The sequence below is a fragment of the Tuber melanosporum genome (genome assembly GCF_000151645.1).
Source record: "Tuber melanosporum whole genome shotgun sequence assembly, scaffold_116, strain Mel28".
In the NCBI taxonomy this organism is placed as follows: Eukaryota; Fungi; Ascomycota; class Pezizomycetes; order Pezizales; family Tuberaceae; genus Tuber; species Tuber melanosporum.
The window spans coordinates 284,290-311,976 of record NW_003298773.1 but is presented as its reverse complement, the minus strand read 5'-3'; the positions used below and the strand labels follow the sequence as shown (position 1 = coordinate 311,976).

Below are 27,687 nucleotides of genomic sequence, written 5' to 3'. Positions count from 1 at the left end.
AACCCAAGGGAATATTGTATGAAACCAAAAGCTCTGAAGGGCGCATGCTGCAAGCTGTAGGGTAGGCAGCCCGAACGGGGGGGGATCTTCCTTCCCCCACAATGCCCCGAGGCCGTTTACGAGAACCCCGCCCCTGCCCCCAAGGTCTTCAACCGTGATCCGAGGCCAATCGGGCCGAAAGTAATTCTTTCGACCCCGACCTGAGTGGTCAAAATATCTGGGGAAACAGGAGATGCCAACATTTCTTGGCTTGCAGCCCAATCCGCTGTCCAAGCAGAGATCTAGACCACTCTAATCGAGCACCCTTATGCACATGATAGAAACGGGAAAAGCCCAGAAACCCAGAGTGATTTGGTACCACAGTTCGGTTAAAGATGAGATGAGAAGAGAAATGATGCTATGATAGATATGGATGAAACACTTTGGATAGCCAAAGGAATTGAACCTTGATTGATGGATTTTGAGGCGACTTGCAGCTCTTGGCTCTGAGGGCCTACCTAGTCCAATGAGGATTTTTCAAGATGGAAAGACACGAACTCCCCTTAGAGGGGCTCCGTGCGGATTAAGAGCGTCTTGTATTGCCGTTTTTTTGCCATCGTAGGATTTGGCTCGTAGATTAGCACGGGTTCTGCTTCACAATATATCACTCGATATTACAACAACCTACTGTAGCGTAATCACAACAGGTCTCCCGTGAGTATCAACTGACCCATCGATATATATCTCTGCCAACAGCCTACAGTAATTTATCAGAGATGCCCATCCCCCGAGTTGTCTATGTCATTAACTCCGTCTTAGTAGTTTTCCTGGACCGTGCCCCGAAACCTTCAGCATTAGCTGTAGAATTGACGGCCTCGGAAGTTAACATATCCAACTCACCACAATTTGAACCAGAGAAAAAATTGGGCGCAGACCTTCCCCCCACGTAACTGGGATCCTTACGACCCTCTTTAATACTCTGCCTCGTTAAAGCAGCCAACTCTTTTCCTGATTATCCCCCGTTACTAGTAAGGCGCAAGGTGGGGTTTTAGAGAGATAGGAGCATTTTGTGTTTGCACGGGCTCACACCTCACGGGGGAATGCATAGAAAACCTGTCAATTCTGCTCCGTGCTAATAGAGATCATAGATAAGGAATTGGGAGATCTGCTAGTCTCTGTGTTCCTAGATCGGCGCCCTCGAATATGACACCACCTATCACGCAACAATAAAGAAAGTTATGAAACATCCCCGCATTTACATGTAGGTTCCGGCGAGATAGGATTAGTGGTTATCCCGTGGCTTCTGGGTAGCTTTCAACAAACCGCAAGCTCTTGTACTCATATGTTGCATACTTCGTATATGTCGGCATTGCATCGTCTTTGTAAAGCATGATCTAATAACGCCTTCTAAGCAGACAAATAAAGTGTTATAGTGTGATCACGGCTTCAACTAGAATTCTGGGTTAAGGTTCGGGAAAAGCATGTCTGTAGACAAAGGAAGCTGCGCTCTAAGTCTAGCGTTCCAATTGTGCGCACACCGTAAGGTGCTTTGGAGAATATTGAGGCCCTAGCCATGCTCCACAAATATGCATCCTCTAGACTACCCCGCATCCAATTTAGGTTGAGTAGGGGGAGTTGTTTGCACGAGTAAGTAATTTCACGTATGCCAAACTTTGCCAGTGTCAAACTTGATTATCAGGATCCTGTGCTAAATCAAACTCCGTGGGTGATCGGAAGACCAGGGCCCATATCTACTCGTGCAATCACTTAATACCGCGCTAGCTTCTTATGGTGTTATATCAGATTTTTTTCAAATCCCCCAAAACTCGATCGAAATGAGCACGGCACTCGGATACCGGTACTTGTACTGGTACAAGGTGCTTCGGTCTTGATCGATGCTGAGATCTGATACAAAATGGCCTGGATTTACAAAACGCCCGATGGGAAAGCGATGCGTAGGCTACTCGATCTGACACCTGCCGGCGCGCGGTGAGATATGCAGTGATGCCGTGACAGCGTGACAGTACCGGCCTGATACCGATACCGGAAAAGTGACGGTACTGTAACGGTGGTAAAGGTGTGGGTTGAACGTGACGCTAAACAATCATAAAGAGGCAGTCCGTACCTCCGGGACCGCATCAATCGCCAAGCCACCGCCTGCCACAGAGCGACAGGGGAAGTTTATTACGGCGAAAAATACTGGCATCACATTGGTGCGAGGAAATTGGGGGGTTCGCGGTAGATCTGGCCTTACCCCTCCACCAAACCCAGATATGATAAGACGAAATACCGTATGGCGGGCCGTAACCTGGGTTGCACCCGCTCTTATGCCTATCGTAAACTGTGTTATGATACCGGTGCTCGAGTATGACACCTGTGAACAAACACAACGATTAGTGATGGTTTAGAGGATTTGATACCATCAATCGCCCCAATGCTACACTGTGAATCGGAGGGCCCCATTATTCATACTGGTATCATGTCGTGCAGCCCGTATGGGGGGGACATTCGTACCGTACCTTCATCTATCTACCGCAATTTTTGGTGCCCCTCCAAACAGACCGCCAGTATCTCCACCTTTTGCTCTGATCACAAACTCTTGTATGCGTGGAATAGGTGGTTAAGTCAGACGTTTAGATTCCTCTCTGCTCTCGATGCTAGATATCTCTGGATACTAGCGGGGAAGCATCGTGGTTCCAAACGCGATAAACCTCCTCATGATGGGGAATGACAATCGTCAAATTTCAGGTTAAATGGTCACTACCAATGGGAAAGTTTTTTCCTTTCTTCTAAGATCAGAGAAATATGGCTAGACACCTGCTATCATACATCGATCTATCATTTCAATTTCTGGAAATATAAATCGGAAGACTGATTTTTGGGTTCGAAGTCAGGGCATTTTGTATGAGAGCCTCAAGTATCATAACGGTTATGATACCTGCAATAGGCAAAAGTGGGTTAGGGCACACATTTTTGGATGAGACATCACACTGGTCCCAGTTTGGCTAAAATCATCTACTCGAGCATGATACTGGTATCATATGTTTTTTTGTGTTTCTGCAGCTGCAGTGAACAGTTAATTTAAGTTGGTCAGCAAAATAATCCCTTCTTGCGCAAAAAAACATATCCCCTGGCACTTTCAAAGGTGTATTCTGTGAGTCAAAAATTGGTGGGGAACTCCCTAAGAAATAGTAGAGTACTGTACCGTAAAAACCCATGTAATTCGGATCCAGAGACAAAAGGTCTTGGGAAGGGTTAGTGCTTTCCCATCACTGTATGACATAAATCAGCCTTCAGGACATGTTGGATCTCATTAACTGGTATAAGTATTACCGGCAGTACGAGTACAGTTCCCCCGATAAAGTTGGTGAAAAGTCAATTTAGGCTCGCCCGCAAAATGCGAAAACATCTCCCTTGGCACTTATACACGATTGTGTACGCAATTCCGCTAACCTGTCATACTAATCCTATCCTGCGGAGACGGAGATAGCGAAACGCAAGGGTTTTTATGGCGCCGATATCTGCAGCCCGTCCCCGGAATTCCCAGGTCAAAGGTCCAGCTCACGGGCTGGTTGGTTGGCATGAATTCGGAGCTTGTTTCTAGTGAAAGGCACGCGTGAAGGGGGCAGAAAGTACCAGCAAATGTTCTACAGGGAACAGGGCCACTCTCAGACCTCTAGGAACAACCCTACGGTAATCATTAAAATCAGGGAATACCAGTATCATACCGGTAGCTCACATGTATCATAAGGTGAGTGACTCAGAAGTGGTTGCTGTATGACACCGAGAAGGGAGTCGAAACTCAAGCCTTTAACGCGAGTTATTCACTCAGGGAACTTATGCGAAGCGGCCAAGGTATGATAAAGTGGTATAGGTACAATCATCCCCAATCTGTGAAAAGGATGTTTTATCCAACCAATGTGGGGCTATTTTCCGGATATGGAATTCTGGAATTGTTAGAATAGCCAATGAACGGCCCCGAGAACGAACAGGAGCGGCGAGGAGGAATCATATCGTGATGCAAGGGCAGGAATCCATTAATCGGAAAGGACAGGCCTGTATTTTTGGCCGGTTAACCCCAAGTAACTGTTCCATAAGTTCTTGCCGGACATTATATGGGCAACGATAACCTCCTCCTGCTCTAGCCACACCACCGCCGACTTGTCTAAGCTGGTTGGGATCTTAAAGCTTCTATCTGCAAAATTGGCCCAGAGAAGAAAGAAAGGGGGGAGAAACCTTTACCGGTACTGCTCGAGTACCCCAATCCTCCCCAATACCGATATTTTAAAAAACTCGTTGCTCTCAAAAGATTATTGAGCATCTGGGTTTACCCTTACTACTGTCCAGGGTATATCACCGCACGCAGCATGCAACCCATTATTGTAGCTCCTCATCTCCAACCAGGAACGGTGCAGTATGTTCTTAGCTCTTCTCTGTAATGCGGCGCTTCCATCTCTTGCTTTCCCCCAAACCCTTTTTCCCTTGAGATTTCTCCCTCTCCCTCTCACCTCTCACCTCTCACCTTGCCATTGCGACACGGCACTGACGTGTGACAACAGTCTCGCATAATGAGGAAATCGAACTCTGATTATTAAATATCGGTTTCTGTAACACCTTGCACTGCCCTGTCCGTACTGGTCCCAAAGCCTTCTCTATCGCACAATCTGTATTACGCCTTCCAACCCCTAGGAAGCCGCGTATAGCTATATCAACCCCCGAAACCCCGCTCCCAACTTTATTTCCACCGAGATATCTCCATCAAACCCCTTCACCTGACCCCGTCTCAACATTTCCCCCCCATATACGGAGGAAAGCAAACAATACCGACATCGGAAAGTCCTGAGATTTTCCAAACTTGATCATGGCGCCGACACCACCTTCCTCTAGTGGTCACTCTCCTCAGGATGCTAACACTCAAAGCTCAAAGGAGTTTAGGGTTGTCAAGAAGCGCAATCGTGTACCCCTCTCATGCGCTCCCTGTCGTAATAGAAAGTAAGCACTGGTATATTTCTTTCTTCTAAGAAGCGGGATTCCGCTTTTCCCCCCTCTTTTCTCGTGGTTTGCTCGCGGTGGATCGGATATCAATAACATAGATATAGATTGAAATGTAATCGCTCACACCCCTGTGAAAATTGTACTCGCCGTGGAGACCCCTCGACCTGTACTTACGCGTCAACTCCCAATGGCCCCAGCCGCGCCCGGAAGCAATCAGCTGGGTCGAATGGATTTTCCTCAGATGAGATGCAGTCACGAATCGACCGCCTGGAGGGGCTGGTCCTAAGGTTGATGGGTTCGGGTGGCAATCATGTTTCTTCGCCACCGGACCGGGAAACATCAGCGAGCACTGATGACGGAACAAATAAGAACAAGTGCTGCGATGACGATGATGATGTCGGAATGGGTAGTGTCCATGGGGACGAGAAGCGTCGGGGTGAAGGAGAAAGCGATGAAGATGTGGAAGAGGTGCGAAGTGCCTTGGGAATCATGAAGGTGGACCAGGGAAAGAGTTACTATAGGGGTGAAACCCACTGGGCAGCAATTTTATCGGAGGTACGTGTTGGGGTTTTTCATTGTTTCTTTGCGCTTGGAGTTGGCAATCGAATAATTTTTGGGAAAACCCATCATACTTCAGAATCTAGATTCGCTTCATCTGGCGAAGCTAGCTTTCCAAATTGGCTTCGTGAGAGAAGCGTGTTTGGATTCGATATTTGGGGATGGATTATGGCGCCCATCTCTCTGTGCTTACGGCTGACAAAATAGCTTCACAGATATCTGAAGTTAAAAACTTCTTCAATGAAGTAAAACAAAATTGGGAGGAAAAATTAGCACACATGAAGGCCAAGAATGCGGGCCCCAACAAGCTCGACCGCACAGGATTCCCGTTTAGCGCTGGAAAACTTCCCAGCAGACAAGAGCTTTTGTCATTAGTGCCACGTCGAGAGTTGGTTGATCTATTGGTAGATGGTTTCTTTAGGAACTATGATCCTATATTTCGTATGTATCCCACAGGATTCGTTCCTCCGGCTCAAGGGCTTACTCGATGTAGATGTCCTTCACCGGCCCACATTTTACAAACAATACGAAGACTTTTGGCGGGATCCGACTCAGGTTGATCTCATTTGGTTAGGACTTTTGATGGCGATAATGTGCCTCTCATTGAAAATCTACCATTATTCAGGGGAAGAGCCTCCTGAAATATCTGGCAAAACGCAAGAGATGTCGTACGCATTTAGGCTAGCAACTGAGCAGTGTTTGATTGTGGGGGAGTTTACTAAAAAGATGTATATTCATACTGTACAGGCTTTGATTCTAGTGTGCACATGGCAGACTAGTAAGGACCACGTCGACGAATCATGGCTATTTCAGGGTCTACTGGTCCGGATTGCGATGTGTATGGGGCTTCATCGCGATCCAATGCAATTTGGATCTACCATCACACCCAGCGAGGCGGAAATTCGGAGAAGGATATGGACAATGATCTGCTGTATGGACGTTCTTGAGTCAATCAAGATTGGATTACCATCCATGATAAGGCAGGAGGAATGCGACACACGTTTGCCGATGAATCTTCACGATGATGAGGTTGGCGAAGGGGTTGATGTTCTGCCACCGGAAAGGCCAAGAGAGGAGCTTACCGGCGTCTCGTACATGATCGCCAAGGCATCTATGTCTAAAGTGTACTCTCGCATAGTGGCTCAGACCAGTTCGCTTGAGCCTAGGCCCGCGTACGACCAAATTCTCAAGATGGATGCCGAGATTCGAGAAATGCATGCTGCGGTCCCTCCCTTTTTGCGACTGAAACCTACGGAAGAATGCAAAGATGATCCGGCATGGCTGATCATCCAGCGCTACAACCTAGATCTCATTGCCCACAAGGCCTTGGCTACATTGCACAGGCCATATGCAGCCAGAGCAGAGCATAATCCACGGTATGAGGGGAGTCGGCAGAAGTGCGTGGAGGCTGCTCTAGTGTTATTACGACATCAAGCCGAGATAATACTGGATACACAGAGCACCCTGAAGCATGCAAGATGGTTTACAGAGGGCCTTGGATGTCATGACTTTTTGCACGCTGCAATGATAATATGCCTAGACCTCAGCACTCAATGCAGGATAGCGAGGGATCGAAGTAAAACTCAAGGGGAACAAGGCTTCCTGCTAGGTGCTAGGGAAAGAGCCGAGCAATACAACGTTCTCGAAAAAGCCCGACTCATCTACGAAAAGCAACGGGATACAAGCATAGATGCCACCAAGGCCTACGGCGTCCTAACCGTGATGCTTGACAAGATCCGTGGGGGCCCCGGCTACTTCGACTTCTCACTCGGATGTCCAATCGAGGCACGCAAAGCCGTCGAGAAAAACGGAGCCGCCCCAACGCCCCAAGGCTCCATACCCCCCATCACTGGTGGCACACCGGTCTTCGCAACACCCTCGCCATCCTCTTCAGAAGCACCTCAAGCACCTCCCAATCCAGCAAAAAGCGATACAGCCGCGATGTCTTTAGGCCTTGTCGGCCAGAGTGTGCTATCGCCCAACGCCGCCGCGGCAGTGCTCTACAGCGCCAGGACACCGGGAGGCCACAACGTAATCATGGATGACGCGAGCAATACTGAATATGGCGCATCACCGAGCGAGAGTTCAAGCATGTCGCAATTTTGGCCGCAGAGTGGAGTAGATATACCAAGCGGCCTGGACTGGGTAACCCCACCCACTTCCTCTTTCTATAGCATGCCTCAGCTAACCTCATCAAAAGAACGAATGGGACAACTTCATGCAAGGTATAAACCTTGATTCAAACCAAAGTCCCGCATGGCCAATGATGACCGCACTCCCAGGCCCACCCCAGCAACCGCTACTCAATCCAGACGGCACGTACCGAGTTTCCCCATCATCCGCCGCCACCCCAACAAACACGGCACCAGCTAGCACATCAACCGCTCCAGGTGATGCGACAGGAGGGGGAGGTGGGGGGGGGGGCCAAGTGCCCGCTGGATCAGGCCTGCCAACGAGCACGACGGGATATTTTGTCACGGAAGGGATGGATATTGGGTCGTTGCTGAAATGATATGACTCTCCGTGCAAAGGAACGGAGGTGATATGTATTGCTAGGGCAGCACTAGGGTTACTGTGTGATTTTACCAGGAGAGTCGGAAGGCAATGGGGGGGTTCATTATCTCCTGTAACTACTTAACTCTATTGTAATCTGGGTATTCAAGGGATGCTGGGGGGCAGCGGGAGTTAATAAATAAATACTCAACTCTACAATATATCGCCACAATGCTATTCTCCTGCACCATGTGCGGTCTTCACACCAACCGGGTCGTGTGCAGTTGAATTCTCAGGTGATCCTTTATGAAACCCCAAGCTGACATCATATTTCAACGCTTTACAGCCTGTATCCCGCGCTTTCACGTTATGGTAACTCCTAACCTCAATCCTGTGAATTACAAGAATGATGAATACCTGGGCATTGATTTGTACCGTACCACCGGTATTGCTTTTGGTACGCTCAATAAACTACAGACCTGTCCGAAAGTTCGTTAACACCCGTGCTATAACACAGTAGTAACACTCTCCCAGGACCCAGGAAGGGGAAGAAAGAAGATACTATTGATTAGTCCCAATGTATGATATTGGAATATAGTGTCAGCACGCATGCCGCTACGAGTTTATGTCTAAAGAAAGGATATATTTTCCGAGCATCACTCTGCACCCCATGCGTGAACTATGCGTTCCCCGGAATGGGGGAGGGGGGTGAACGCTAGTCAGCAGTATACTTCACCTCACGAGATATTTATTCGTGATCACCTCTAGAAATGTCTGAATAACAACTACAACTACCACGCAGCTGGCCTTCTTTCGTCACCATCTGGACCAGCTTACCATCCGTCCGAACGATTACCAGAGCCGGATGGACCACTCAAGTTTGTTCTGAAAATGTTCTGGGCAGTAAGTAAGGTTATGGTGTTGGAGGTAACTGTGATTCATCAATCGAGGGGGGTCAGTCCATACCTATAGGAGAGGGATATACTTCCTGGTATTGGGTTGGGTGCAGGGGGTGGTGGAGATACATGAGACAAATTGGGGGGGGGGGCTAGGTATTTGTGGATAGTGCTCTGTTGAGGAGAGCTTTCTAATAAGTTGTAGTAAAAAAAGAGAGAAAGGGACATCATAGTAGAGGTTCCTTGGTAACCTACGGTAACAGAGACCAAAACAGACCAAGACCGGGGGTTCTTGGACTATCATTTCCCAACTACCACAGGCACAAATAGCAGAAAAGGTTCAAAAAGCAATCTGCAACGGCACCTAGATAAAAAAGTCCGGGGTTTTTTCCTTCCATTTTCTTAGAGTAGTGAGAAGTGGAATGTCCTGTCCCTCGAGGTTTCTGTCAAGACCCAGTTCGGGTGCCCAAAACCCCAGTCCGAACTCGAGACAAAAGCATGAAATGGGTATATATTATATATCAGAAGTGCCAACCCCTTCTATTTTATTTTTCCCAAAGCCAATACTCAAGACATGTATGGAGATGTGCTGGCTCAAAAACCCCAATTTTGGTGTGCTTTGGCCTGTCGCGCTACCAAAACGACCTCTAACGAGGATATAAAACGAGTGATATTGTATGTTTGTTCTCATCAAAACACTGGTATCACACTAGCCAGTATGATAATTTCCTGCTCTTAGGAGGAAGTTCATGAAGTTCCGTGTGCTTTTTCATGATAATGATCCCAAGTGGGTTGGAGATGGATATTGTAGATTTGTTTGTACGAGTAGGAGTTAAATGGGCCTCTACCGCACTTGGCATATTGGTCGTTGGTCTGCCAGGAACAATAGCTTGCAAACCAATGGTTGCTTCAACAAGGGGGGCGGATCGATCCCCCTTTCCTTCACCCCCAAGAAAAATATTACGAGTAATAGTATAGTTATTTTAATAGTTATGGTGGCAGGAAATGGTTTAATTGGGTGATATATCATAATAATAATATTATAATAATATTATTATAATTATGTTTTTTTTATTTTTAAAAAAAAACCCTTGTGGCTGGGGGTTAATGACAGTTCGGAATGTGCTCAGGGAGGATATAATTTAGGGCTGAGGAGGGTAGAGAAAGAAGAGAAAGGGTGAAGGGGAGAGGTTCTTGTTTGTTTGCCGGACTCATTATGATACGAGTTCTGTGTCGTCAGAGTACTCGTACTCGTACTGGGGACTACGGCGGACATCGCTGGTCGCATGATATAATCACGTGACCTCGGAGCCAGGAGAAGATTGAACGAAAAAATGAAAAGAAAACCATGAAATCAACTCAATGAAACCCCCGAGGGCATCTAGAAGGTTGGAGATAATAAAAGACTGGAGAAATTATGTTTCTGTGTATTAGTGCGGTGCTTTTTCGTGCGATCTGATAATCCTAATGTCGTTTGGCGGGCCCGAAAAAGTTTCGCCTCTGAAGAGAAAAAAAATCCCTTCGAGACTCCTTCCCTCCATTCCACCTCAACCTCAAAACCAGTAGCAACTCTTCCACCAAATCCTCCACTCACTCATCTTCTCTCTACCCCTCAATTATTATCTTCTTTTTCCCATTTCTCTTCGATATCTTCATCACTCTTGTCCGAATTACCTACAATTGAAAATGTTTGTTGCCCCACCATGATCACCCCACTTCCCCATCATTATGAACGAGTATTGATGAAAATTTGTCGGTAGGTTTTCTATCAGCCGTGCTGCTTTGCGGTCTTCGCGCCAGTCTGCCATTGCTCGTCCATTGGCTTCTGCATTCTCCCCGGGCACATTTGTTAACACAAGATCGCGCCCATCCAACTTGTCCGAACTCCGTTCGTTTGAGTCTCTTCTTCAACGCTACAATACCAACTATGGCTCTGGATATGGAAGGGAGAGCCAAGGGGGAGGATACGGTAACCAAGGAGGATACGGTAATCAAGGAGGAGGGTATGGTGGCAATCAAGGAAATGCTCCTAGGAACAATAATCGCGGTTATAATAACAACAGTGCTGGCCGGACGGGTTTTGGGGATCGGAAACTGACCCCCACTAAAGTCGTCTATATTGGAAATCTTCAGTTCGATGTTAAGGAAGAAGCTCTCCGGGATGAATTCAAGACCTTTGGCCCGATTCTGAGCGTTAAGATTATCTACGATGCTAGAAACATGAGTAAAGGGTTTGTTCTCTTCTCGGGCCCGTAAATTTTGCAGATATAACAAACCATTGCTATTAATTGATCTCCTTGATGTAAATGCACTGACAAGGGTTTTCACTTAGTTTCGGATACGTTGAATTCGAGACCGTTGAACAAGCCACATCGGCCATTGAAAACGCCCATAATGCTGTCCTCATGGGACGCAGAATGAACGTCCAATATGTCCATCGTCCCACCACCGGGGCTAACGGTTTTAACGAGCCGTCAAAGACATTGTTTATTGGAAACTTGAGCTTCGATATGACCGATGCCGACTTTGACAGACTTTTCTCTGATATCCCTGGTTGTGTTGATGTCCGAATTGCCATGGATCGGTATATTTTTGGACCCTTTGTTCATTCTTTCGTCACAATGCTTACGATTTAACTAGCGCTACCGGGCAACCCCGTGGCTTCGCTCACGCTGACTTTGTTGACATTGATTCGGCGGTCCAGGCCAAGGAGAAGTTGGCTGGTGTTGAGGTGTTTGGTCGCCGTCTCCGCATCGACTTCTCAGACCAGAGGAACTCTGGCCGCAGGAATGCCGTCCCTGAGAATTACACCTATGGGAATGCCGTCCCTGAGAATAACGCCTATGGGAATGCCGTCCCTGAGAATAACGCCTATGGGAATGCCGTCCCTGAGAATACCGCCTATGGGAATGCCGTCCCTGAGGATGCCGGCTTTGAGGATCCTATGGCGTCTCCTTCACCCCCTACACAAGAGGAGACCTTCGAGGAACGTTCAGACGACTCAGAGGGAGGTGCACCTAAGCCTGATGGCTCCTATTAAATCAAGAGTAAAAAAGGCGTGAAGGTTCAAAAGGGGGGTCCATCGAGGGAACGAAATTACGAGTCTTTCATTATTGATCAATCAACGTAATGAACTGGGCTGTGGGATTTGAAAGTGAGGGTGAGAGAGATCAAAAAGCTTGGTTAAAATGAGGGGAAATTCAAACAAAATGTAAATTTATCGGGTCATGTGTTCTATCCAGGCTCTTCGTTGCTCTTCGCTTTTTACCTTTTTTATAAGCAGTGGGGTGATTGTCCTTTTGTCTTCATGTTTAAAAGTTCTCTTTCTCACTTTCAATTTTCACTTCCGATTTTCGATTTCATTTCCCTTTTTGCTCCTTCGTTTTGTTAGCTTTTTTTTTTTTTTTTGTCTGTATTTTCACCCTCATTCTTGTACCCTTTAAGGCAGTTTTCATCGTATTTAGACGAAATCTCTTCTCTGTGCCGTAAGATACAAGTGTTTTGTGTTGTAAAAGAAGAGGGCTTGTGCCTGGTATAGCATACCTTACTCAAGTGACCGTGCAAGTATCATAATGATAGGTATTGTTTGTCTTCCCTGCTGTGCCCTGCATTCTACAGTTGAGTTGGGGTTATAGTCTATATCGTCATGGCGATGTGATTGATGCTGTTCCACAGTTCAGGGCCTTCTTGAGAGTATCATAATCAGGGTGACACGAAAAAGAGCCGCAAACGGGGGTGCCAAGATTTCATGAGCACTCGTCGCGTCTTCCCGTCTTAAGTCCTCATACATAGACAAACATCCATCCTAATTTAATTACCACCTCCCCACCTTCCTCCCCCACCACCCTCCTCCCAACACCGACTGATCAAACAGACAAGGGAAAAGAGAAAAATAGAAGAACACATTATATTGCAATGCCATCACCAGACCCTCAAGCCAGAGGCGATAACAACAATCCCTCCCGCGAATTGTCACCCTACTTCTCCCTCCCAAACGAAGACGGCGAAAGCAACGGCGCTGAGATTGACCAAATGGAGTGCTCGCCTGTCACAGTCTCTTGTGCAAATTGTGAGCGTATTGTTGGGGATAGTTCTGCGTTTTTGTACGCCACAAGACAGATGGGGACTATTACTCTTGGTTCAATGGTCTCGGTGGTTGTCGGGGAGGGGGGGTTGAAGACGAGTCATGAGGGGGAGTGGGATGAGTTTTGGTTTGTTTTTTCTCTCTATTCCTATTTGACTAGGAATTGGTAGGCGAGTGAGTTTGTGCTAATTGTTTACCTAGCAATTACAAAAATATCACCTGTGGAAAATGCGAAATCACTCTGGGAAAGATGTATATGGCGACTACTGCAAAACTATCCACTCTCCAGTCAGTCTCCCCCTCCAATTCCTGCGGTTTGCTTTACCGTATAGCAACTAACAAGCTCTCAGAAACAAATACACCCTTCCCCTAACATCTCTCTCATTCTACCACCACTCCTCGCGAACCCCTTCTCTTCCTCCCGCCCAAACTCAAGAAATGTACACTCACCTTCACCCGTTCCCGGAATCCACCGCGGAAAACATCGACAGAGTGATGACAATGTGTGTGATGCTCCACGAGAAACAGAGTGATATTGTCCGGGGCCTCAAAAGGGTTGCTGCTGCCGCAAAAGTGGACGTTGACCTCGACAGCCCTGGCGAGATTGAAGAGGTTCGCGAGGGGGTACAGGATAAGATCGAGTTGTTGGACAGGTTGGAGAGCAAACTTGCTCTGCTCGACGGGTTGGCACAGAGGGTTGGCTTTGTCGAGGCGCATGTCGAGGCGGCGGTGGGTGGGCAGCCGGCTGTGCAGCAGAGGGATCAGGGAACCGCCGTTGATAAGAGGGATGTTAGTCCGGAATTGGGCGTGTTTGGTGCTACAAATTCACGGAAGAGGAAGTCTGCCGGTGGCACAGGGGGTAGTGAGGAGGGGGGGCCAAGGATTATTGTGGATCTGTCTGGAGAGCATCGGAAGAGAGATTTTTTTGGTGGCAAGGGGCCGAGCACGACTACAACCGCTGCAGTGGCAATAGCGGGGCCTGGGAAGAAGAGGAGTAAGCATGTTTCTCGCAGTCCAGAGGTGTTAGAGGTTCCTGAGTCTGAGGTTGAAGTAGGGGTAGAAGGGGATGATGAGGAAGATGAGGAGGAGAGGATTAAGTCACCGATTGAAAAGAAGAGGCGCGGGGCAAGAACTGCAGCGGGCAAGGCGTCGAAGTTTGGGGGGAGGTTGAATGCTTGATTGATCGTTTCTTGGGAAATTTTTCGCTGGCTTCGCTTTCTTTTCATGATGCTACCGCAAGGCGTTTGGGTGATTGTACGATAGCTGGGGTTTTATCTTGCTCCAGCTGGTTTGAGTTACGATGGTGCTTTCATGAGCTTGCATGTGCTGTATGATAGGTCGATTGTTTGTACGTTGCGATTTAGTCTAGCTATAGCATTATACCTTAATAAAAACAGTGTACTAGTGCCGTACTTTTCATAATATCATTACTGGTATCATCTGTGGAATCGGATATAGTACACTTGGTATCTCGCCCCTAATAATACCCCCCTCTTCCTGCGTAATCCCCCCCGTCTTCCACCCCCACCCCCTCCTCCTCACTATCCTCTTCTTCGATCACCACCTCTGCGCCCAAGTCTCCAGCAGCCCTCAAAGCCCTCAACTCATCAGCCCCCAACTTGGGGGGTTCCCAACTCTTAATACTCTGATGAAGCTCCCTCCCGGTCGGCATTCTACCCATCAACTCCTCCAAATCCGGACATTTCTGAAACATCACACTATCGTTCAACTTCTTCCACCGTCCCTCTAGCGCATCCAGTGTTTTCTCTTCATCTACCCTCCCAGCATCAGCTCCCCAGACATCATCTTTCCTTCGTAACCGATCCCCTACGAACGACCCCACAGAGCTCGCCGAACCCGAAGCGTTAAGAATGGTCTTAGCACCCCTGATCCAAGAAATACCCTCCCCGACCCTTCCCGCAGCCTCGGCATCTATGCCCAGGAAGCGACAAGCTTTCGCCCTAGAAACCTTCTGAAGCGAACCCGCGTACCTCAACAACTCCTCGCCAATCTCCCCCGCGTCCGTTTTCTCCGCTGTGGATAGTAGTCCCAATGCTTTTGCCGCATGGTCCGATGCGGCAATGCACAATCTCGCTATCAGCAGAGCGCGCACGCCGGCGGGGGGTGCGGGAGGGTTGTACAGCCATTCTTTACCCTTCTGCTGTTTCTTCTTCTCGATCGCTATGGTGCTCAGGTACGTTGGGTATGGGTCTTGCTTTGTAACCGCGCTGAGGGTCGCCGCAGATAGTGAGATGCTGCTGAGTGCTGAGAGAACCTGCGGCGATAAGTCTGGTGGCCAGGAACTTGCGTGTGGGGGGAGAGGCCGGGTGAGGAGGTGTTGGAATATGGAGGCGGAGGTGAAGAGGTTTGCCGCTGCCTGGTTAAAGGAGTTTGCTGCTGCAGTTGCGTCTGTAGTACTCCCGCTTGTGGTGTTAGACGAAGGGGGAGCTAGAATCCCTTGCAATTGTGACCGCGCGAGTAGCGTGTAGGCGTAACCTAGCGTGCTTATACTCCAAAATATCTCATAGCTGAGTCCCGGTCTCGCCACCCTCGGTGGTTCCTTTGCCGTTACCCTCCTTGCGCTGAGAACCGTGCGCCAGCTGGTAGTGAGCCTTGGAGCGCCCTCTCTGGGAAAAGCGTCGCCGGCGGTGAGGGTGTCGTAGAGAGTTAGCAGGTGTGCGAGGTAGCTTTCTAACAGCTTGATTATGAAGGGAATGTTGGAGGCTTGTGAAGCTGTGGGTAGGCGCTTGTGTGCCTTTAGGGCGTTGCGGAGGGAGCCGCGGTGGGAGGAGGTGGCTAGTGGGAGAGTTGGGTAGAGGGGGGATTCGAAGTAGGTTGGGTAGGAGATTGTAGAGGTTGTGGGGAGGGTGTAAGGGAATGGCATTATTTTCTTCTCCGGAGAGCAGTGGCCGAAAAAGTTTGAACTGGAGGGAGGGAGGGAAGTTGGGTATCAAACTGCTGTTGGTTGCGAAGGATATGTTGATGAAGAGCTCCCTAAGAATCCCACAGTTCCTTATCTTCAAAATCTTTTATCTCGCTTACTAAATCTATGACTAAGAATCTACATTTCTCCCAACATCCCCATTTCAAACGTCACAAACCCCATCTCCCGCCCCCACTGCAAACATTCAATCGATATACCCAGAATCGTCAATCGTTTGCCCCCGTTCCAGTCCATCCAAGTAGCTGGCAAGAAAAACTAAAGCTCACCCAGGAACTAACGACAAACAACAACAAAAGAAATGCCAACCCCCGAATCCGCCGCGTTCCTTGCCAAAAAGCCCACCGTCCCGCCAACCTTCGACGGCGTCGACTACGAGGACAACACCGCGCTCAAGGCGGCCCAGGACGCCATCATCCGTGAGCAATGGGTCCGCATGATGATGGCGAGACTCGTGCGCGAGGAGTTGAGCAAGTGTTATCGAAGGGAGGGGGTTAATCACCTTGCCAGGTGTGGGGTTTTGAGAGGTGGGTTTCAGAAGTCCTTTTTGCACCCGGGGGGCGGAAGGAGCTAATAGGTGGTGGGGTGGGCGCGGGGTGCAGAGAGGTATATGGAATTACTCAAGGATACGAAGATTAGAGGGTATATCTTTGCGCAGCGGCATTCTATTCCGAAGAAATAGATTGGCGATGGGAGATATTCTTTCCTTGTGAGGGTATGTGCAGTGGGTGTATTATACTGAGTTTGGTGCAAACTTGAGACTGGTTCGCCCACTTGATCTCGAGGGGGGGTTATATATATATTGTGGCTGGCTTTTTTTTTTCTTTTTTCTTTTCAGATTATTGTGCAATTGGTGTTCCTCTGTTCGCCTAGTGTCATACCCTGTGGTTGCCACTTTTACTTAGATTTGGAGGTCCATTGATCGGGAACATGTGGGGCACGGTATCGATGGAGCAGCCAGCATCCCTCTGAGTTCTGAAAATTACTCTAATCCCCCCCACTAGGATACTCGCTCAAGCACCAAATTAGGCTTGATCCTTACACCCAACATTCCTATCTTCATTTTTCAGTCCCCGAGTGATACTACATGAAGCCATTAGAGAAAGAACCAATTTATATATCTGGCCCCCGCAAGCTCTCCACAAGACTAGAGCAAACCACCAATCCCGAACCCCTCTCAAAAACCAGGAACAAAAACGGCCTGTCCACCACCATCTCATGAACCTCCCCCTGCGCTGCTCCAAACGTCGTCTTGACGACCGTCGCCGCCGCAACCTCAGACCCCAACTCGTCGACCTTCAAAAGCGTCATATGCTCCACGCCGGACACCTTTGTAGGCGTACCGCTAATCCTAGGGAACTCGGCAGCGTTGGTGAACGCAGGGCAGATATCGACGGGGGAGGCCTTGCGCGTCAATGCCTCGGCAAGGTCGATATTCTCGCAGATTTCGAAGCGCGGGAGGGACAAATGGACTTTCGACTTGCGCACATCGTTACGTAGTTGTGCCCAAGAGTCGGAAGTGAGGGACCCTAGGACCACTTGCAGGGCGGCTCTAGTTGGTGACTTGGGGAGGAGTACCGCTGCGGTCCATTGACAAGGTGTGTGTGACTTTCCTGTTGGGGCTTTGTAGTTCAGAAAGACAACCTGAACGGCTTCGCCCTCCAAGTAGTCAAAGTGCGCTGTTTGGTGCATGGACGTGTATTGCTCGTACCCTCCCGAGAAGTGCCTGAAGCGCGAACTCGGAGAGTCGGCCCTCAAAAAGGGGATCTCCCAAGCTGCTTTGAGGAAGAAGCATGCAATGAGCACGAGCGTGGAGTCCTTGAAAGATGTGGGGCTGTAGTTCGTGGTAACCCTACCGAGAGTCCTGGCGCGGATGAACTCGTTGATCCCTACGGCATTTATGGGCCCCGAGGAACTGTTGAAATACGCCCTCATTTTCTCCACAAATTGCGGGAGGGGCTGGAGGTTTCGGTGGTACCATATCGAGCTGGCAGTCTTGATATCCATCCCCTCCCCGCCCGCCCCCCCAAAGATGCGGGCCTCCAGCTGTGCATATTGCGCGTCCAGGCCGGTAATCTCATCGGCACGGACTAGTGGTAAATTCAGAGCTCTCAGGATCGCAGCTAGGGTGTCACCACCCGCGCCGTTCGCCACCATGAGCAGTGCGGAGAAGACGTTTACGGGGCAGATAGTATACCCATCCAGGGCCTTGTGCAAGTTGAAGCCGAAGCTGTTGATCGCGGCCGGTAGATCTACTCTTGGACTGTCCCAGGGTGGTGGATGTGCCGGGTGTGTTATCGGCCCCGCGAGGACCACCCCTGGAAAATCCGGGCCCGAGGAATTCCTAATCTTGACGAAGATGTGGCTGGTATCGTGGAATTTTTGTTCAGAGAGTTCACCTTCGCAGATTGCGCACTACGTTTTATTTATATGTATTGCGGTTAGCTTGGATGTATGTATGGGGTAGATGGGGCTCTAGTTGGATTGAATGTCTAGTTACCAAGTCGTAGTCTGCGCATTGTACGCATTTATATCGGGGGCCTACCAGCCCCCTGTCACATCCATCGCATACGATTCCCGGGTGCTGGGCGAGAACGGGACCACCGGGAGTGCCCATGCTATTGCTCGGATTTGCAAACGGTGGGGTGCAATTCTTGAGTATCAACTCTAATGTGCCGTAACAAATATATCCCGGAGCAGTGCGGCTACCAAATGTATTGTATCATACTCGTACGTATGACTCCTCCCGTGCCAAGAAACCAGTAGTGGCCAAGCCAATCGAGTGCTCTGTGGCTATTCTGAGTAGGGACAATGGTGCCTCGGCGGATGGCTGTTAGAGCACCGTACGATCGCGGGACAGGGAAATATACACCCTCTCCAAATATACAGGTGGGTGGCAAATAGTTCTTATTGGCTAAAAGAAGGAGAGTTAGTAGCCAATCAGAAGCAGTACTAATAGATTTCCAGAACTTGTGTAGTGAAACAACAGAGAAAAGGATCTCTGGATGCTCATGCATGAGCAATTATACTATTTACACTCATATTCACATTAAACCAAAGAACTGAAATGACCCAAGCAAATCCCTTGACTACCAGAAGCAAGAGGTACTTGTATACCACTTGCCTGCCCTTCCGCATAACTGCGGCCATTAGTTTGTCCTACTTTGCGCCTCCTCTTAGCATTTGCACCTGCATATTGGTCCTCCCCCATACCTGCCCAGTTGGTATCCTTTCCATACCCCCTCCTATTATCTCTATTTTCAACCGTGATTCCACCATCTGTAGTATCTTTTATCCCTTTACCCTTGTCTCTCTCTCTCTTCCTCTGAGCAAGATATTCAGTAGTACAAAGTCAGGTTTTGGTAAGCACTCGTTTGTCAACCTCAGTGTCCTTTATCCGCTCAAGCTCCATCATAGCTTTCTCCAGTTCCACCTCCTTACAAGCTAGCTTGGTTTGTAGTTGCACTACCTGAGAGCTTAAGTGGACGAGCTCATCAGCAGCTTGAACTATAGGCAAATCTTCACCAGTAGTAAGAACCCTATTATCTGTAGCCAAGTTTCGAAGCTTTAATTCCAGGTTTCTGGTCAGGCTTTCTGTTGCTCTTTCATAGTGCGGAGGTTGCCAAGGTCTTGGAGGTGGAGGTGGAAAGCAATCTTGTACTTTAGCAGGTTTAAAGGCCATATACCAGTTGCTTCAAAGATCTTCATAGAAAGTTGTTTGCTAGAAGCAAAGATGTTATCGCAAGCTGGGAACAAAAACCGAAGAAAATTTTCTTTTCCAATACCTGAGTTCCCAACTCTAGAGAACTTGTCTACCTCCATAGAGTAGTTGTTAGGAATACTGAGATCCGATACCTAGGAACCACTCTAGGTAGGGTAACCTCTCCCGAAATCGAAATCTCAGGTCTCCAACACCTCCCTCCGGCCCCCTTACGGGGCCCGCGCGTCATCATACATATTGATCTAAGTTGCGTCCTGTGAGTATTATACCACAGAATCGAAAGTGTTAAAGTAATACCGTATACGTCGCCGCCGTCCGTCCGACCGGATCCTGTTCGCAGGATATATAAGAGGGGACCTTCGGCTAGGTCTGGGAAGTATAACGGAGTGAATCCGTCAACTACCCAGAAAGTTACTAGGCTTCAAGAATGAGATATCTTTGGCATAGGCCGCAAGTAACGGGACGTTTTTGCGCAAAGAGATGATAATGAATAGTAAAGGATCTTAATGAAAGACCAATACATTCACATCCACCCTACAATAACCAGAAGAGTCTGGAACTCCTAAGAATACTACCATCGAACCCAATGGAGTTCGAGGAGTGTTACAACTAGGTTCCGGTACATACTGCAACTGAGGGGGTGACTCCCAAACCGGTGACAGTAACCAGAATACCGTTACCCACGGTAACCAAGGGTTACCGACCGAGAGATTATCTACCACCCCTATGGAAAGGCTTCCTGCAGGAAAGTAGGAAGTCCTCCGGAAAAGATCTATCGGTTGGGTATAGAGTTATGAAGAGTTGAAGTTAGATGACCTAGAAAGTCGGTAATAACAACTATCTTCGCAGATGCAACCCGCAGATGAAACTGATCATTTCATCGACAAGGGAGACGATTGGAGCCAACACAGTTCGACTTGAGAATTGGGCCATTTGTCTAAAAGAGACTCTCACCATCGGATAATTACTATTGGAAACAGTATGACTTCCAAATAGTCATATTATAATTATCAAAGAGGGTGTGATGATTTTCAGGGTCTCCAGGTGTTCGCACCTTGGAAGAAAACCTGACGTTGCGAGTTATATTGGAAAAAGGTACATGGTTGTATGTTAGTTAGATGTAGTCCGCGAATACTCAGACGCGGAATATAAATATCGAAGTGCCTCCCAAGCTTTAGACATCATCAAGCAACGGAGAAGAGACCTTAACAATATAATATTGTTCTTACGATTTCACTTTACTTTACTTTACTTTACTCCGCTCTTAGTAGTTATAAACGAAACGAGTGAAGTCTGAGCCTTCCTAGACAATCTCCATCTATAAAAACGAATCTCTATCGGCCTAGACAACTCTGAAGTCTATCGGGTTGCCTCCGCCTAACAGTATATTGTTAGATCTCCTTGTTACCAAGGCTCTCTAATCGGTTACCACTTGCATGTGTTCGATTCACACTTTCAGTGAAGTACTTAATACTACGGTCGGCCTAGATACCAGTGGAGAACTATCCCGAACCAATTCAATTTTCGAACCACCGACTAAGATTCACTTACCATCTATTGGTCAAGTGTTTTCTAGCCAGTTCGAGCTTTCAGAAGTGCCATTTCTGTTACAAGAAGCGCCTTCGTAGTATACCGACCCCAACCTAGTTCCTACGGAGGAACAATTCCAAAAGATATACGAAACCTGGTACGGACCAGAATTCAGTTGGAAACTCTTCCTTGACTGGGATACCAGCGAGAAAAGTTCTCTTAGCAGCAGATTCTCTGCTACTATACCGCTAGTGTGGAGACTCGGAACTCATCTGAACTCTCATTAAAATCTATCTCCTCCTACTGCACGACGCGGCCAGGACACCAAGTGTCCCGCCACATATTCTACTTAAACGGAAACGTCCCAAAACGCGGGCTTCATAGCCTGCCTATGAGAAAAAGAAGCTCGCAAACGAGCAAGAGAGATGGCTCAACCTCCTAAGCAGATCCTCCCAGGAGAACCAATGGATACCTCAGGAGATGATCACTCTACAAGTTTCAGCCACTCTTCCTCACTTCCTCCCGCTCTTCGGAAACCTATTGGAGGACAAGAGGGCAGGGCTCACAGTGTCCCTCCATCCTCAAGAGCCCCTTCTCCTGCTTCACGATCTACTACACCACGTCCAAATACCCATGCAGCAATTCTCGCAAGACTTGCCGCTAGGGTAGGAATTGTCATAGGTTAAATCCGACAAGACATATCAACCAGTATTGATACTGCCAATATTGCATTTGACACGCTATCAGCAGATTCTCAAACCAATGCACGAGGACTGATAGCTGTCCAGCAACGATTGTTGGAAGGACAAGATATACATGACAATGACATTGCTATTATGTTACGTCAGTGTGCAATGGTAGAAGCAAATGTTCGAGAAATCCAAAAAAGGATCAATAGGGAAATTGCCGCCAAGTTAGCTGCACAAGATGCACTGCAAGAACATCACGAAGGAGTAACCACCCAACTGCAGTGAGAAGCTCTAGAACGAGACCTCACCTTGGAACGTGCCTTCCAAGAGTTCAGAGCACAACAGACCTAGCAAAATACCGCAATGTGAACCCTGATATCCAATTTGGCTGCAAGGCAAGATAGGGACTCAGAACGGTATAGTGACTTTACCCGTACCATCCAAAAGGACCAAACCCACATATCCGATACCCTATCACTAGTTCTTAACAAGCTTAAGGCACTAGATAGCGGACAACCAGGTGGTCGGCACGCTTTGTTGGAACCAGTCCCAGAGGAATGGGAAGAGACTGCAGAACAGGGGGAACCTGAAGAAATCCCTTCTCGAGACAAGGGGAAACAAAGAGAAGGAGAACCTCTAACCTTTCTAATACCGAGTGGTGACCCGGATGATGGAAGTGATGATGAAGATGACGATGGAAACAAAGGAAAACGTGGAGGAGGGCCATTCAGATTCAAACGGGGATTAACCCACGAACAGCGTGGAACAGCTGATGTACTTGCAGAAGCATTGGCTCAAACAGTTAAACGACCGGCAGACCTGCCCCCATTTTTCGAAGCAAAGGCCAGTCAATGTATTTACCATTGGTTAACCTAATGTGTAGACTACTTCGAACGGAACCCAAGAATCTGGGATGATGATCGAGAACGCATCATTTACGCCTTGGGAAGAACAAAAGGGGATCAGGTCAGTCCAATAGCTGTATGGTACTGACGCGCAATGGATGGTCTCCGAGGAGAAGAACAAGATCCGGAACTATCTTCCTGGACTCGCTTTGAGCACAAATTCACTAGTCGATACGCCCCTCTCGAAGAAGGACGAAAGGCCATACGGGATATGGAATCTGTGGAGTACAAAAACGATATTCAGACCCTCATGGGGAAAATGCATAATCTTAATCTCCACGCCCGATTAACGGGACCAGCCTGGCGAATAGCATGTGATAGGAAATTGCCCTCCAAGATTAGGTGGCCACTCTCCTTAAACAAATTTGATACCGATGCCGAATGGGAAAAAGCAGTCCGGGAAGCAGGAAGGGATGAGGAGGAACAACAGGAACGGGACCACCTGGACCGGGACAAATCAAAACCTGTAAGGACGTCTTCAGATAAGAAACCTACGGACAAAATTCAAATAAAAAGGGAGAAACCCTTCATAAAAGGAGGTGGTCCTTTCAAGAAAAGGAAACGGGGACCGGAAACCAATAAACCGGTAAAGAAATCTGCTGGAACTACGAAGTTAACACACACAAACTTCAAAACTGCCCATGAAGGAATCCCTCAGTCAACTATCGATGAAAGAAAGCGGGATGGCAATTGTACTCGTTGTGGTAAGAAAAACCACGACTACAAAACCTGCTGGGGACAAATTCAGGTATCTAGAACAAGGGCAGATGACCGACCATTCAAGACACTAAGGCCTAGAAGGGTGGCAACAGTCAACCGTCCCAGAAAGATTTCCACCGCCCAAGTTCCAAGAGGTAATAAACTCTGGGAACTCGGCGATGACGAAGAGATGACTTAAGTCATCTCATTGGTAGCGACAACTATGGTGTTCGGGTAGTTTAGAAGAGACATACTCTCTAGGAATCGAAATCAACGGCAAATTAAGGGGACGTCGAAGCGAAGAAAACGACCTTGTGATCATGATCTGAGTGGGAGTACACGCGTCCTTCTTGCCGCAAGGACAAGGGGATTAATAAAGAGCAATGTACGCATTGGCGGCGCCTCTATACTTCCCAAGAGAGTGACACAAGCTCAGTCTAATGACCTAATGCATGACCGTTAGGGTAGTCAGGCACGTGACCTGGATACTGAAAGGTCTCCAATAAGGACCAAAGCCTAGACAGGAAACAGACAGCACCAAGGGTTCCGAAGGGAGCGACAGTAGGGCTAAGATGAAGGATCTAGAGGATGAGCGAAGCACATCTTCGATCTATACGTGAAATAGGTACAAGAGCTCTAGACCTTACCTTTAGTTACTGCTTTTTAGGTGCCGCGCTGGTACCAAACGGAACTCGATAAAATGAGGACACTGTCTACGGTTAAGCGAGGGTGGAGAATAAGCCCGGGAAGGTTATCAAAGAGACAGCCGACCAGCCCTACGCACCCGGCCTTTGTTTCCATGATATCTGGACGATGGCAGAGACCCCCTAGATTGGTTCCACAGGAAGTATAAAGTGGAAGGTTTGGGAACCCCTCGGCAGGGGGTAAAGACCGCTAGTAGTGGGCTGCCCAATATACCAAAAGGAAACAAAGCTTGTCTGAGGAGACCTGAATGGTCGAAACTGTGCAGGCACGGTAACAAACACCCTAGTTGTTATCACACCTCAGACATGTCGAAACAACAAAACAACGGTTCGACACCTTATCCAAAGAAACGCGCTTTTAGTGCACCAAAACCTACAAGATATAACTGTCCTGAGGGACATGCTTTTATCCACATTATGAACCCAAAACGTCAGCGCTACCAAATAAGAATACTACTTGATTCAGGATCCAACGTATTCCTGATCAACAAAGAACTCGATAAAGGAATTACGAATCCCGTTCACAGAGAGACCGAATCCGGTCAATATTCAAGGCTTTGATGGAGTATCAACTCCGTCCGGAGGAAAATTTTATACGCATCCTATTTGGCTTGAAATAGGTCGCAACAAACATATATCTGAAGTTGCGTGCGAAATCGCAGCAGCAGGTGATTACGGGATGATAATCCCTTTCGGATGGTGGCATTCAGAACACCCCTTATCCAACATTGGAGAACCCGCAAAGTGGGAATTCAAAGACTCCAAATGCAAGAACTACGTGGAAGAAGAAGATGAAGGAATTGCAGATATGTTCGAATACGATGAGACAGTAGCCTGGGATGAAAATGCGATCCAAGTAGGAAGAATTGGAACTATAGAGGATCCTAATGAAATCAACTTCGATTCTGTTCCAAAACACTACTGGAAATTTAAAAAGCTATTTCTCCCCCAAACTGCGGCAAAGTTAGCACCTAGGAGAACCTTCGACCATGAAATTAAATTAGTCGAAGAAGCAAAACCCTCTTGGGGACTCATTTATCCTCTGTCTGACAAACAACTTAAGTTATTACGAGAATACCTTGACCAAATGTTACGGGAAGGAAAGATCACGAAGAGTCAATCACCTTTCGGTGCTCCAATCCTGTTTACACCAAAAGCGGATGGAAGATTACAACTGGTAGTGGACTACCGAAACTTAAATAAGATAACTATCTTAAACAAGTATCCACTACGGTTAATGTCGGAATTACGTGATTGGGTAGCAGGAGCTAGTATCTTTTCAAAAATCGATTTAAAAGATGGCTACAACCTCATCCGAATTAAAAAGGGCGATGAATGGAAAACAGCGTTCCAATCGCGTTATGGACACTATGAATATAAGGTCATGCCGTTTGGATTAGCCAATGCTCCAGCTACATTTCAAGACATGATGAATGAAGTCCTCCGGGAATTCCTAGACCAAGAGGTCGTATGCTATTTGGACGATATTCTCATCTATTCAAAAAACGAGAAGGAACATATTGAGCTAGTAACCAAAGTGTTACAAAGACTAACAGATTTTCAACTCGCGATTTCAATCAAGAAATCCTTTTTCCACGTTAAAGAGGTGGAATTCTTAGGCTATATGGTAGCTGTCGATGGGGTATCTATGAGTACCCGAAAGGTGGATTCAGTGTTAAACTGGAGGTCACCTACGTCGGTCAAGGAAGTTCAAATATTCCAAGGATTTGCAAACTTCTACCGACGATTTATAGAAAACTTCTCAAAGATTTGTGCTCTAATTACAGAAACATTGAAAGGCGATCCTAAGAAGTTCCAGTGGGGTCCGGAACAAGAAAAAGCCTTTTAGGAGCTTAAGAGAAGGTTTACTTCGGCCCCAATCTTACACCATTTTTTCCCAGAAAGAGAAATGGTGGTGGAAACGGATGCCAGTGATTTCGCTTTAGGTTGCATCCTTTCCCAGTTTGTGGAGAAAAAACTGCATCCGGTGGCTTTTCACTCCCGCAAACTAAATTCCGCAGAACGAAATTACGAGATCCATGATAAGGAACTGCTGGCAATACTAGAAGCATTCAAAGAATGGCGTCAATACCTTGTCGGAACCGAAAAACCCATAACGGTTTATACCGATCACCAAAACTTGCAATATTTCCTTACCTCGAAGGTCTGGAGCGGACGCCAAATCCATTGGGCGCAGAAGTTGGTAGACTACAACTTCAGAATTGTCTACCGTCCAGGCACAAAGGAAGGTAAACCTGATGCACTCAGCAGACGGCCGGAGTACCGTTCTGAGGGGGGAGCTGCACATCACGAACAGGCGATATTAAAACCCGAACATTTCCAAATCAGTTCCGTAACAAGAACTACAAAAAGGGAAATTCAAATATGCTTAATAGCAGGTGGCTCACCGGTTGATATAAGTACAGGTGATATACAGGAAACAGCAAACTGGAATAACTCGAACTCCGTGATTCGAGTAAAACGGTTAGATACAAGAGCAAGGCTACCAACCAAGGGTTCACGGAGGGCAGCGGGACATGATCTCTACGCGATGCAGGAGGATATAATTCCAGCACCGGGACAATTAGTTGTGGCAACTGGAATCGCAATCGGAATCCCAACCGGAACCTACGGAAGAATTGCTCCTAGAAGTGGACTAGCAGTCAAAAGCGGTATTTCTACAGGTGCTGGAGTAATCGACGCGGATTATACCGGCGAACTCAAAGTATTACTATTCAATCATCAAGACGCAGACTGTCACCTTAAAGCTGGCAACCGAATTGCCCAGCTAGTGATAGAAAAAATTAATACTGCAGATATGATGGAAATAGACAATCTAGAAGATACCGAAAGAGGTACGTCGGGATTCAGCAGTACGGACATCGCAATAAGGGCTATTATGATCCAGGAATTGGAGCCAGTAGTCAGCCAGTTACATGCCTCAGCGGAACAGAATATACACTGGTATGGCACAGCCGAAATACCTGAATGAACCCTCACGACTAGCTCTATACTAGCCCATAAGGAACTCAAACAATTCAACCCGGAATTCTTGGAACAGATCCAAAAAGCCATCACGGAAGATAGAGATTGGCTTAAAAGAAGAAACGAGTTAGAAAAACTATGAGACAATGACAAACCTTTCCCAAAAGATTGGACCCTATCCGATGAATTGCTCTACTATAAACAAAGACTATTTGTACCAAATAACCAAGACCTTTATACGACAATAGCTGAAGGATGTCACGATGCTAAGATAGCAGGACACTTCGGGCAAGAAAAAACCCTTGAGATAATTATGAGGGATTTCCATTGGAAGGGCTTGGCAAATTGGGTAAACGATTACGTACGGTCGTGCGATGATTGTCAACATAACAAATCCCCACGACATGCGAAATACTGTCTACTACAACCACTGTCAGTACCATATGCAGCATGGGCATCAATATCAGTCGACTTCATTATACAATTACCACAAAGTCAAGGCTGTATC

At 47.5% G+C, this 27,687-nt stretch overlaps 5 protein-coding genes; 3 read left to right on the top strand and 2 right to left on the bottom strand.

Annotated features, from left to right (window-relative positions):
- The first annotated feature begins 4,740 nt into the window (after positions 1–4,740).
- On the top strand, positions 4,741–8,240 carry GSTUM_00001720001 (uncharacterized protein). XM_002835752.2 has 5 exons: positions 4,741–4,971; positions 5,079–5,529; positions 5,748–5,973; positions 6,026–7,677; positions 7,733–8,240. The coding sequence occupies exons 1-5, from the start codon at positions 4,841–4,843 to the stop codon at positions 8,042–8,044; spliced, it is 2,772 nt and encodes a 923-aa protein (XP_002835798.1). The 5' UTR covers positions 4,741–4,840; the 3' UTR covers positions 8,045–8,240.
- Positions 8,241–10,388: 2,148 nt separating this feature from the next.
- GSTUM_00001719001 (uncharacterized protein) lies at positions 10,389–12,435 on the top strand (the record flags this gene model as incomplete). XM_002835751.2 has 6 exons in its annotated part: positions 10,389–10,412; positions 10,488–10,609; positions 10,682–11,152; positions 11,254–11,505; positions 11,562–11,652; positions 11,687–12,435. 6 exons carry the CDS (start codon positions 10,389–10,391, stop codon positions 11,981–11,983), a joined length of 1,257 nt encoding a protein of 418 aa, XP_002835797.1. The 3' UTR covers positions 11,984–12,435.
- A 1,954-nt stretch (positions 12,436–14,389) lies between these two features.
- On the bottom strand, positions 14,390–15,973 carry GSTUM_00001718001 (uncharacterized protein). XM_002835750.2 has 1 exon: positions 14,390–15,973. The coding sequence occupies exon 1, from the start codon at positions 15,887–15,889 to the stop codon at positions 14,483–14,485; it is 1,407 nt and encodes a 468-aa protein (XP_002835796.1). The 5' UTR covers positions 15,890–15,973; the 3' UTR covers positions 14,390–14,482.
- Positions 15,974–16,247: 274 nt separating this feature from the next.
- Positions 16,248–16,628, top strand: GSTUM_00001717001 (uncharacterized protein; the record flags this gene model as incomplete). Its single annotated transcript, XM_002835749.1, has 2 exons — positions 16,248–16,473; positions 16,549–16,628. 2 exons carry the CDS (start codon positions 16,248–16,250, stop codon positions 16,626–16,628), a joined length of 306 nt encoding a protein of 101 aa, XP_002835795.1.
- Positions 16,629–17,059: 431 nt separating this feature from the next.
- On the bottom strand, positions 17,060–18,563 carry GSTUM_00001716001 (uncharacterized protein; the record flags this gene model as incomplete). The annotated part of the gene is made up of 2 exons (XM_002835748.1): positions 17,060–18,361; positions 18,447–18,563. The coding sequence occupies 2 exons, from the start codon at positions 18,561–18,563 to the stop codon at positions 17,060–17,062; spliced, it is 1,419 nt and encodes a 472-aa protein (XP_002835794.1).
- Positions 18,564–27,687: the final 9,124 nt, after the last annotated feature.

Coding starts and splice junctions, on each gene's coding strand:
- GSTUM_00001718001 (XM_002835750.2), bottom strand. CDS start 15,889: ATGCCATTCCCTTACACCCTCCCCACAACCTCTACAATCTCCTACCCA.
- GSTUM_00001720001 (XM_002835752.2), top strand. CDS start 4,841: ATGGCGCCGACACCACCTTCCTCTAGTGGTCACTCTCCTCAGGATGCT. Junction 5,530..5,747: donor GGGCAGCAATTTTATCGGAG/GTACGTGTTGGG, acceptor ATAGCTTCACAG/ATATCTGAAGTTAAAAACTT. Junction 7,678..7,732: donor TACCAAGCGGCCTGGACTGG/GTAACCCCACCC, acceptor CCTCATCAAAAG/AACGAATGGGACAACTTCAT.